This window comes from Acipenser ruthenus, chromosome 7 (genome assembly GCF_902713425.1).
Source record: "Acipenser ruthenus chromosome 7, fAciRut3.2 maternal haplotype, whole genome shotgun sequence".
In the NCBI taxonomy this organism is placed as follows: domain Eukaryota; kingdom Metazoa; phylum Chordata; class Actinopteri; order Acipenseriformes; family Acipenseridae; genus Acipenser; species Acipenser ruthenus.
Genome location: NC_081195.1, coordinates 53318257 through 53330305, shown reverse-complemented (window position 1 = coordinate 53330305; position 12049 = coordinate 53318257). Strand labels below are relative to the sequence as shown.

At 37.7% G+C, this 12049-nt stretch overlaps 1 protein-coding gene across 1 annotated transcript in view; it reads left to right on the top strand.

The window, feature by feature from the left end:
- The window catches only part of LOC117414917 (calcium/calmodulin-dependent protein kinase type 1D), a 106328-nt gene that overhangs the window by 63653 nt on the left and 30626 nt on the right, over positions 1 to 12049 (top strand). Inside the window, exons 4-5 of the mRNA XM_059027280.1 lie at positions 8140 to 8278; positions 9826 to 9952. Coding sequence (XP_058883263.1) covers positions 8140 to 8278; positions 9826 to 9952 — 266 coding nt within the window. The remainder of the gene's footprint in view (positions 1 to 8139; positions 8279 to 9825; positions 9953 to 12049) is intronic.

The following is a 12049-nucleotide window of genomic DNA, read 5'->3' as shown; positions in this document are numbered from 1 at the left end:
CCCATTTACGATTTGTATGCTTATACACTTGGAAGATTTTTATCTTGTGATGCACTTTACCTATTTACTGCCTTCAAATAAATACATTTAATTTTATTAACAAACCAGAGATCAGCACTCAGTAAGTGGGCTGCAATTGTGACACAACATTTAAACTGAGAATTTCAAATTGGGCAGTAAAATGTGTTTGTAGTTTGGTGAAACTTCAATACTTAAAAAGTCAAAGCTAATTTTCCTAATTTAGGAGTATCTGTTGCTTATAATACTTTATATCATAACATCCAATGTAAATGATCAATTTGGTTGGTACCTGTTTTCCCATGCATGTACCTGTAGCTGTGTATGAGAGTGTTATGGAAGTAGTTTTTTCTCACTCCTTTATGTGACAGGAGAATTTGACTTGGTTAGCAAGAAGAAACTCTGATTTAACGCTTTTTGACAGTTATGTTTTTTCTTATTCCTTATAAAAACCTGTCATGCGAATCCTTGTGCATTAAAATCATGAAATGCTGCCTAAGCACCTGTTGCACTTAATTAAATTATTTTAGAAAATCGCTTTCACTTAACTTTCTAACTGATAAAGCTCTGAAGCATCTGTCCAGAAGAACTGAACAATTGACACCCATGGAAGTTTTTTTTCCTTCTTTTTAATTGTATTCTTAGAAAATTCTTGTGGAGAATGGAGTGAAAAACCTGAAATAGCAATTTAGACAACAGCTAATAACAGATATCAGGCTTAAAGAGCATTGAAAGCAAGAGAGAGCAAGTGGGTCTTGCGAGTTGATTTCAAGTGAGCGACTGTAGGAGCTACACGCACTAAAACTGGGAGAGGGTTCCAGAGAGTCGGGGCCATGAAGCTAAAAGAGCAGTCTCCAAGTGTGGTGCTTGGGTATAACAAGCAAGCCAGAGTCAGAGTACCTCAGGTTGCGTGCAGGGACATAGCAGGTCAGCAGGTTGGAGAGATACTCTGGACCTGTGTGATGAAGGACCTTGTAGGCAAGCAGGAGAATTTTGAAAGTAATCCTGAACTTTATAGGTAGCCAGTGCAGCTGGGCAATATAGGGGGTAATGTGATCCTGTTTTTTTACATCTGGTTCCTAGCAGCTGTATTTTGAACCAGCTGCAATCGGTTTATGGCGCATGATGGAAGACCACCATAGAGAGAGTTGCAGTAGTCGAGTCGAGAGGAGATGCACGACAGAGTATCTCTGCATCCAGGAGGGAAAGGGAGGGAAAGGTAGGGACGGACCTTTGAGATGTTTTGGAGGTGGTAGAAGGAGGATTTGATTACAGAGGAGATTTGGGCATCAAAGGAGAGGTAACTATCCAGAATACACCAAGGCTTCGTACAGTGGGGGAAGGCAGCAGCAGACAGTTTTCAAGGTTCAAGGAAGCAATAGTGAGATTTTTTAATTGAGTTTTCAATCCTACTAGAAGAAGTTCAGATTTGTTAGTGTTGAGCTGAAGAAAATTGGCAGACACCCAGGCCTCAATCTCTTGGATTCAAGCTGAGAGCCGGACCATGGCAGAGGGACATCCAGGGTCTAGTTTTAGGAAGAGCTGGGTGTCATCTGCATAGGAGTGAAACATGAAGCTATGTGGTCGGATGAGGTGACCCAAGGGAAGCATGTAGATGTTGAAGAGAAGAGGCCCAAGAACAGACCCTTGAGGGACACCGCAAGTGACCGGGTTTGCATCAGCACTGCTTCTATCATAGAAAACAGACTGCATGCGTCCAGATAGCTAAGAGGACAGCCAGGAGAGACATGTTCCAGAGATCCCAGCATACTTCTGAAGCCGGTCAAGAAGAATGCCATGATCTATGGTATCAACAGCAGCAGTTAGGTCAGGGAGGACAAGGACAGAGGGAGCAGCATCAGCATTAAGCAGAAGTTAATTTACAATCCGGAGCAGAGCAGTTTTGGTACTGTGATGCAGCCGGAAGCCAGACTGCAGAGATTCAAGCAGATTGTTATCTGTGAGATGTTTAATCAGCTGGCTGGCTACAGCCCTTTCAAGAGTTTTGTAGAGAAAATGAAGATTGCATATGGGACGGAAGTTAGATAAGACAGCCGGGTCAAGGGAGGGTTTTTTAAGCACTGGTGTTACTCAGGCACTTGAGGGCAGCAGGAACCAGGCCTGAAACCAGGGACAGGTTGAGAGTGTGCATGGAAGAAGCAAGGTCAGAAGCACAGAGACAGACAAGATTTGTTGGCCAGGGGTCCAAGAGGCATGTGGCAGTAGTTGATTTCAACAATAAGCTGGACATCGGTAATGGAGAGAGGAGAGAAGGAAGAGAGAGCAGGAGGGGCAAATATATGTTAGATATGATGTACCAAATGTACTAATTAGACATGTTTCCATGAGCTCTATTGAGGCCATGGGGGTTTCTATAGTACTTAAACTGTAGCCTAATGACAGTGGTTATTTGTCTCAGGCTTGAGTGGATGATGCAGTTTACTAGTGAGGGATCTGCAATTGTGTAATCATGACCTGACCAAATTTAATAGGATGTCATTTAATTATCAGGTCTTGTAAAATTATGGGATTTCACTTGCACTGCTGTTTTGTAAAGGCTATTATAACTGCCTCTGTAGTCTATTTCAGTGTATCTAGATTCAGATAGCTGTTGTATAATGTTATTAAGTGCCCCACCCCAAACCCCAAAGTAAAATAATAAACAGACATCACATATTGGATTTCTTGTTGAACTAACAGAGGGGAAATTGCTCAAAATGGTTGCCACTTATATAATAATTTAAAATATTTTGAAATCACATTTACAATAAAATGTATGCATTCCAGGTTTGAAAGTCACTGTTCAAGACTAAATTCTGTTTAAGATTCACAGAACATAAAGAAGCCACACGTGTGTGTCTTGTTTCCTACTTTACCGTGCTAAGCTGTAGAGGACAGTTACTGTCTTCATATGAGGGGAAATGACAGCCCAATGTCAACCAGCTTGTTCAGAGTGAGTAAAATGGTACTGGGGCCCTCCTGTGGTCAAATGATGCTAAAACAGAAAGTATACTTGTATTAATGTATACAGTAACTACAGTATATGCCAAATAGTGTATGTACATAGAATACCACATAGAACAGATATACTGTTACTTGTGCAAAAGTGAAGAACTACAGACAGTTTATATACACTTATTTTCCTAACCATAGAGTAATGTTAATGTTTTATGGTACCTACTCGTATTTCTTAGTACAGATATTGAGTTGTCTATATTCCCTTTACAGGAGTCTTATATTTTACCTTTATGGTTTAGGGTTACTGATAATGTTCAGCATGTACTGACTGAGTTTGTCATTATCCTGGTGGAACATGAATCTTGCACCAATTAATTTCAATGAAGAAAGAAGAGAGCATTTCCGTGAAGGGGAAGGAATCATACAGTACCTCCCTGTGGGGACCTCACTATTTCTAGTTTCAATAAAAATAAATAATGTCACTGCAATTTTCTCAAACCACCACAGATCCTCTATGAAACACGCTGGTAGTTTGAAAGCATAGGGCCACTCCTAGTTTTTTTTTCCCCTGATTAATTATGAGGAAACTTTCAAAGGACCTAATTTTTACATTACAGTTTTACATTGATATGGATGGCTACTTATCCAATTGAAATGAAACTTAAAGGGCATTTTTTGACTGAGGTTATTACAAGTAATAGAATACGGGGGTAAATAGATGCTTTATGTCTGTCCCCTGGACCCTAACCCTGTATGTCACCCTGTCGTTTTCACAAATAATTAGAGAACCAACAATAGTGATAAAACTTGCAAAGGACCTTCTTTAGCACAATCTGGAGAGTATATGGAGCCATCTGTCTATGTCAAACTTCTATTTTTACATGAACATACAGTGGATGTAAGTCATGGTTAACTACTTTTTCACATTAGTAATGTCTCTTATTTTGTTTTTATAGAAGTGGTGGAGTTTTAATGTCACTGGTATTGTCCAACAGGAAGAAAGTCTTTTAAAAACAAATTTACCTTTACTTAGTTATTATTCTGTGTTGTATTTCTTTCTCCTGTACTAGTACTAGTTTCCTAATGAGATTAATTAGAACTTGCCTTGAGAAAAAGCTTTCTAAAAGAATGATGGTGACTGTTTTCTTCCCTGCATCGTTTTGGTTTTGGTGATGCACTTTGAAAGACGATGGACTGGCAGCACTGTGAAGCTGCTTAGTTATCACAGATTAACCTTGAGTAGGTTGACTTACTCTCACACACGTCTCAAAATGCTGTACTGCACACAAGGGAGTACTAAAACCTACCATCGGGATTAAGGTCTTTGAGATGAAAGCTGATTTGACGCACTTAGCAATAGCTTCTTTTTTATCTCAAAAAAATGAAACTGACTCATCCTTTTTTGCATACGATTTCTATTTCGGCAGTTTTACTGGAAGCTGTCGTGTGGTGTTATACCACCATTGAGATACAACTGTATAAAATCAACAACAACTGTAGAATTATATATCCTGCGTTCAGAATAACAATGTCAATATAAAAAGATGCATCTTTATGAATGAATAAGTTGCAGCATATTCACATTCACAAGCCTGTTTTGGTGAGATTCTTGACTAAGGCTTATCAATTACAGTTCACAGGTGTGAATCGCTTTGCCTACAAGTATAAATGCTTTGCATCATCGCTTCCTAAATAATACAACTCTGTGAAACATCTGCAGATTTATTCCATATATGCTGATGATCTGTCAACTCTTCCATATTTGCCAGGACTCTCCCGTTTTTTGGACGCGCCGCCAGGACAACTATCAAGACAGATTTTCTCCTGTATTTTGCTCAAAACTACTGTTAAACCCCTTTATGTCAGTAAACCTTTAATTTCAGCAAAAGGCATGTACGGTCTGTGGTTACTGCAATCCCCGTCTGTACAATCCTCAGCAGTGTGGAGTAGTGGTTAGGTCTCAGGACTCTTGACTAGAGGGTCGTGGGTTCAATCCCAGGTGGGGACACTGCTGCTGTACCCTTGAGCAAGGTACTTTACCTAGATTGCTCCAGTAAAAACCCAAATGTATAAATGGGTAATTGTATGTAAAAAATAATATAATTGTATGTAAAAATAATGTGATATCTTGTAACAATTGTATGTTGCCCTGGATAAGGGTGTCTGCTAAGAAATAAATAATAATAATAACACTTAGCAGGGTTTAGGACCCTGGGGAGACCTGTGGCAGGCAGGTATTCAGTAGTTGACCATCTACGATGGTTGCTGTGTAGTAAGCCCTCCTGGTCCAGTAAAAAAAAAAAATATTGATCTAAATGTCAAGCTTCTTGGACCACAACATATTCTCATAATCCTAAGCAACATTGGAAAACAACATGATTTCTGTAATCTATGCAGGACTGATTTTAACGGTGAGACATGGGAGCAAGAATGATGATGTGTGTGGTAAGCACGAGAGATCACAAAAACACCAAAAAACCAGTGACTCTCAGAAAACCAGTGCTTCAATAACCATTGCCAAAGGAAAAACATAGATTAAGAAAGTTACATATGCAGACATCTTTGTATGTTGTGACTAGTTTAGCAAATCTGTAGTAGACATGTTCCTAGACTCACACATTGAAATATTCTGCAGGAAAGTGTAAACATAGTGAAAGATAAGCATTTTTATTACAATTTCAGCATCAACTTTGCTTTAGAAATTCAGATTGATTGATAACATGTATTTATATACAGCAATATTGATATTTGTGGTCTTATGTAGGTATTCACTTCATTTTAGGCCACTAAGATTTCAGTTTACGAAAGCAGTGTTGACAGGTATGGGTATACCATATTAAAAGATCTGTTGCATAAGAAGTAGTGTGAAACATTTCAAAATCAAGTACCTTCATTAACTAAACTAAGCCCATAACCAATAATGTGTTATCCTACATCCAATAGTTTTAACTTGGGTTTAGACAGACACTATATTTCTTTTACTTGTAAACTAAATTAATTATAGTTCATTTACGGCACTCGGGAGATTTTGTGTCTGGCATAGTCTAGGACTTGCAAGTCTGATTACACCGTGTAACAAATTTTTTTTTTTTTTTTTTGGTTCCTGGGTAGTAAGTGTTATTTCCTAATTGCTTATGCCTCAAAAGTATAGAAAATGGTTATTATTCCCCACAAACTTTGCTTTTGTGACCAGGACAGTGATATTTTGAAATTTACCTATTTTCCGGAACATTCCAGATAGATTCAGTGCTGAGTAAACTTGGAGTAACTTCTAGAACTTTCTAGAACTTTCCAGTAATATAAATAGTAGTATAAATACAGGGGCCTTAAGCTCACCAGTTCAGTTTAGTTCCAGCTGCCTTAGTGGATACATATCTGCATTTTTCTGAGATGGCATCAAGGTCATAGGAGACTTCAAAATGGTGGCATTCCTGATGGGTCTCCAAGGCGGTTTTATCAAGTTTCCCTGCTATCTTTGCCTTTGGGACAGCAGGGACACCAAGGCGCACTACCACAGGCGGGACTGGCCACAGCGGACCGAGTTCTCTGTGGGGAGGAACAACATCAAGTGCCACTGGTGGACCCCCGGAAGGTGCTGATGCCACCACTGCACATCAAATTGGGCCTTATGAAACAATTTGTCAGAGCTCTAGATAAGTAGTCAGCAGCCTTCAAGTACCTTCAAGACTTCTTCCCTAAGCTGTCTGAGGCAAAGGTCAAAGCCGGTGTCTTTGTCGGACCACAGATAAAGAAGATCCTGGAGTGCAATGAATTCCCCAAGAAGCTCACTAGTAAGGAGAAAGTGGCTTGGATCAGCTTTGTTGCAGTGGTTCGGGGCTTCCTGGGCAATCACAAGGCAGAAAACTATGTGGAGCTGGTTGAGACTCTGGTGAAGAACTACGGCACAGTGGGCTGTAGGATGTCCCTCAAAGTCCATATCCTTGATGCTCATCTTGATAAATTCAAGGAGAACATGGGAGCGTACTCGGAGGAGCAAGGCGAGCGCTTCCACCAGGATATACTGGACTTTGAACGCCGCTACCAAGGACAGTATAACAAGAACATGATGGGAGACTACATTTGGGGGCTGATTCGTGAAAGTGATTTACAGTACAATCGTAAATCTCGAAAAACTACTCACTTCTAAATCTTTTGTAGTCATTTTTGTATTACTTTAGTATAAATACATGTTAATTTGGATTCATATGTTGTTTTTTTCTGACTTTATGTGAACGAAAAGACACAAATTCGCCCGTTTTCTCATTGGAAATAGGTACATTTCAAAATATCACTGTCCTGGTCACAAAAGCAAAGTTTGTGGGGAATAACAGCCATTTTCTATACTTTTGAGGCATAAGCAATTAGGAAATAACACTTACTACCCAGGAACAAAAATTGTGTTACATAGTGTAATCATTTTCATGCAACTCTTATTGCATGTCACTGATGTCAGGAACTCCACCATGTTTTTCTCAGCTGTTAAATAAGTGAACACTCCTCTCTTTTGCCTCGTAAAAGTTTTCGAGAGGACAGTGATTGCTGCTGTTAAATGGAAATTCTAGCAGATTTAAAGATTTTGATATAATCCTTATTAAAAAAATACAGTTTTAATGTGGCAACATGATTTCAGTCAGTCAGTCGTCTAAATTCTCATTCTGTTTCAAAGTAACTTCTAGTGTGATGACAGTTTTAATCTGCTATACAGGAAGAGGCTCTTCGGTTCCAATTTCTGTTCCAGTTTCAACAAGAAACACATCAAAAGTCCTTGTAAAGTGCCTTGAAGAACGGTCAGAACTGTAATCACCAGGTGTCAGTGCTTATCAATTATAGGGAAAGAGTTTAGGTCGTCAATATCTGTACTGTTAATAAAATGATATTCCACTTTCTAATCTAGTTCTGTACATTTATGTTTTTGTTCATTACGCTAATTCTTCGTGATGTAACTTTGATTCATTCATAATTCTTATGCATGAACCTTTCTCAATCAGACTAGCTTTCATTGTGATCAATGTCAAAATCCATTGTTTCTTTTGGCGCCCTCACATCTGTGAGAGCAACTGAATATGCATGTTCACATCCTTTGCTAAAACATCATTCCAATACTCGAATGACTGCTCTTAGTGAAATAGTGAATGCATTTCCCCTCACTTTTTTTTTTTACAGGGTCTCGGGAGGCGAGCTGTTTGACCGAATAGTGGAGAAAGGATTTTACACAGAGAAGGATGCCAGTACCCTGATACGGCAGGTTTTGGACGCTGTCAATTATCTACACCAAATGAGCATAGTCCACAGAGACCTCAAGGTAATGTACCATTTTCACTGGGGAGCTGAACATAGCAGGGCATTTAAAAAGAAAAGAAACAAAAAAACATTTTTTTGGTGTTGTTGCCAGTTCTACATATTTTTGCAGGACTGCAAGATTGTATATTGCCAAATAAAATATAGCACCATATAGTAAGTAAACATTATGTGGAGCATTCATTTGACCATATCCCTGAATCAGAAACGCTTGGATAACTATATATATTGGAGTTTGTCACTTTTAAGGCCGCTATGCAAGATACTTTCGCAGCAACATGAGCATACACATCGAAATGGCCCAGACGCGATGCGACAAGTTTGAAAACTGACATATCTATAAAAGTATAAAGAATTGCTATTGACAAAACTATGATCAAGACTGGTCCATATTCAGCAACATGATGGCAATAAATCATACATACTAGGCTTATCCAGCAACTTCAAAATGGACTCCCATATATTATCTTTCATCTCTGTATCTTTATAATTGCAATGATCTTTATAAAGCTGTAAGTATTTTACAATGACAGGTATTTTTTCCTCCTTCATTTTGAATACTGGTGTGCAGTGACCTTAAGAGTCAACCCTTTCCTCCTAAACTTAAAAAAAAAAAAAGTTATTAGTATTTAGTCAAGCTCCTTGTTTCCAGGAGTGATATCATTGCTTAAAGGTATTTGCCTTCACACAGAATCTTGATTCATAGCACTTATTTCATTGTAATTATGCTGTAATAATTGTACTTTTAACAGCATAACATGATTGATTATATTATTCTATGTTGTTGCCATTGGACAAGATTAACTCAACTGTTTGGTAGAGACCACACACCACAAATTGATTCCTTTTATTATATATAATTAGACATATGTTAAACTATTGTAATTCACAAAAAAAAATTCAAAATTGTCGATTGTCATACAGTATATTTGAAAAACAAAACAAAACACAACTGACCTGAACAGTTCAATAAAATACATTTTGTCAGGCATCATTCGTCTGCAGAAATCTTATTACTTTAGTGATCAAACATTTCTCACAGAAGAATGAGACAATACACTTTGGTGACATCACAGTTTTTCAATTCTAGTAGAAACTCTGTGCAGACTTACTGATGATTGTAAAACTGTATTAGAACGAGTAAGATCAGTCATCCCTCTTTATTTTCCATCTGTGACAATGGCCTTGGCAACTATCTCATGATGCTAACAGTAGCTGACTGGAAAATATTAGAACTGTCAAGCCAATTTTTCTATGGAATAAAATAAAAAATGCTCATTTTGTTTATAAAAGTTAACGTCAGCATACCATGTTAAAAGCATAGTTGTGTAATAAACCACAGTAAAACCTTGGTAAAGACAAGGTAAATCACAGAGAAACTTTGGTTAAAAAAAAAAAAAACACTGAGCACATTAATTCATAGTATATGCAAATTAGCTAGGTTACACAATTCTTTGCTGAACAGCTACTTCTATTGTAGTCGAGGTAACAAAGTGTGTTGTCAGTTGTATATTCAGTTGAACCGTTTTGTGTTGTCCTTCTTGTACCCAGCCAGAAAACCTGTTATACTTTAACCCTGCTGACGAGTCCAAGATTATGATCAGTGACTTTGGGTTATCTAAAATGGAAGGAACAGGAGATGTCATGTCAACGGCATGTGGGACTCCAGGTTATGTAGGTAAGGAACCAAAGTATGAATTCCTGAGGCATTCCTGCTTGATAAAGGACTACAATGACAGTAAAGAGTCAGACCAGTCCCCATGGAGATGGTTCTTAATCAGAAAGCTAAATTAAGTAGGAATGATCTCAGCAGAGGAAGCTATTACATAAACCTAACAAAATGGCTTGCACAGGTTGTATAACATTTGTAAGTTATGTGATGGGCAGTTGGCCTATATTCAATTACCCTTTTGTTGGAAATACATGAAAAACAAATTTAAGAAAAACAGCTTTTTGGTGCAATTTTTATTTAGACTCACTGTCAATATATTTATCAGATCAACATAATGCTTGATCAGCATTTGCTCCGCTTATTGCATTCAATTCTATTTCCCTTACATGCTTTTTTCCAGCTACATGTTAATCTCATCAAATCTGTTGCATCATACTTTTCCAAGCCTGATAATTCAAACTGTACACTTACATCATTACATTGAGAGGAACAGTAGTTCCTCGTGCCAAATTATCAGCGAGAACTGCCAGAGACTCTCTATACAGCAAGGATAGTTTACGTGTTTTCAGGGTATTGGCACAGCAAAAGTAAATCAGCCAAAAGCACCATGTGACAAGGATGACAGAGGTTGAGACTCAGAGACAGTATAAAGTTCAAAATAAAGCTTTTTAATAAACAAACATACAAAATAAACAGGCACGAGGGCCAAACAAAAAGGTTTCAAAACACAAAATAGACACAAACAAAAACTTACAAATTAAGGCTTCCAGGCTGGGTGTTGCCTTCACTGGATTCAATAACTAATAAAACACAGCACAAACAAAAACACTCTTCTTCTTCTTCTTCTTCTCCTTCCAGAACTCTCTCTCCCCAAATGGGAGGCTGAGGCCTCCTTTTGTGCCAGGTGGCTGAGTCCTTAATTGAATGATTAATGGGTTGATTGCTCCAACCTGACGCAATCAATCTGGGCAGGGAGGAGAATTTAACTCCTTCCCTGCCAGTATTTCTAAGGGCAGAGCCCTGCTCTGCCACACACCATTACACTTTTAATCTGTAGTTCCCAACTGTATGACAAGAAAGTCAATACCTGTCATACAGTAAGAGAAATAAGTCGCCAAAGTAAGGTAAAAATCATTTTCTCATAACGTATTTTTTTGCAGACCCCAGGCACGTTTATCCATGCACATGTATATTACAGGACATCCAAGTTTAATGACAATCAACTTGTGTTGTCAACATGGAAATATACTAAGGAACACATATTTTGACATTTATATTTATTTTGTCCTTTATATTAAATGATTTATTGAAATTTACTTTGTTATATTTTTTACATATTGGAGATTTTGCGAGTCATCATCATCATTCTGAGATTCTGATCTTGATCTCTGAAAAATTTTGGTTTCCTGTCAGTGTAACGCTCATTGTGGTCATTATTGGCGCAAGTAAGTACGGTTCCTCTCAATACTGGTTGATTAGAGTAACCCTATTTGTGATCCCCACTGGACAAAAAGGAATGTTAATTTCTGAGAACTAACTATGCTGAAGGATATCCTATATATTTGGTAAAAAAAAACATAAATAAATAAATAAATACATTAATAAATATTGAAATAAATGAAGACATAAATCAATACATAGACTTTTCCTTCTTTCTTTATCTATCTTGATTTTTATTTATTTCTTTTTCACTATCAAATATAAATATAAACACTGCCATTTAATACTCAACAGTTCTTGTTTAATTGTATATTACTGAAGATTTTTGTACATACTGTCCCCTGACAGAAATGTTCTGTAGTTTCAAATAAAACAAACATTTTGAGAATTCAGCCACCATCTCCCTGAGTACTACTTCCTAAACATGAAAACGTTACAAATGAACGGGTCAAGCTTATTATGATAGTTTGCAAAATCAGATGAAGGCATTCAATAGAATCGGGATAATACACAATCATTATTTACAAAATCTTGTTCGTCTCGTTTTATATAAACCTCCTTCATTAGTTCTTGACCTACTATACTTATTTTAGAAAGGATTTTCCCATGATGCTGGGCCAGTGGCACACAGAGGTCACATGCTGAGCCAGTCTGAGCTGCTTT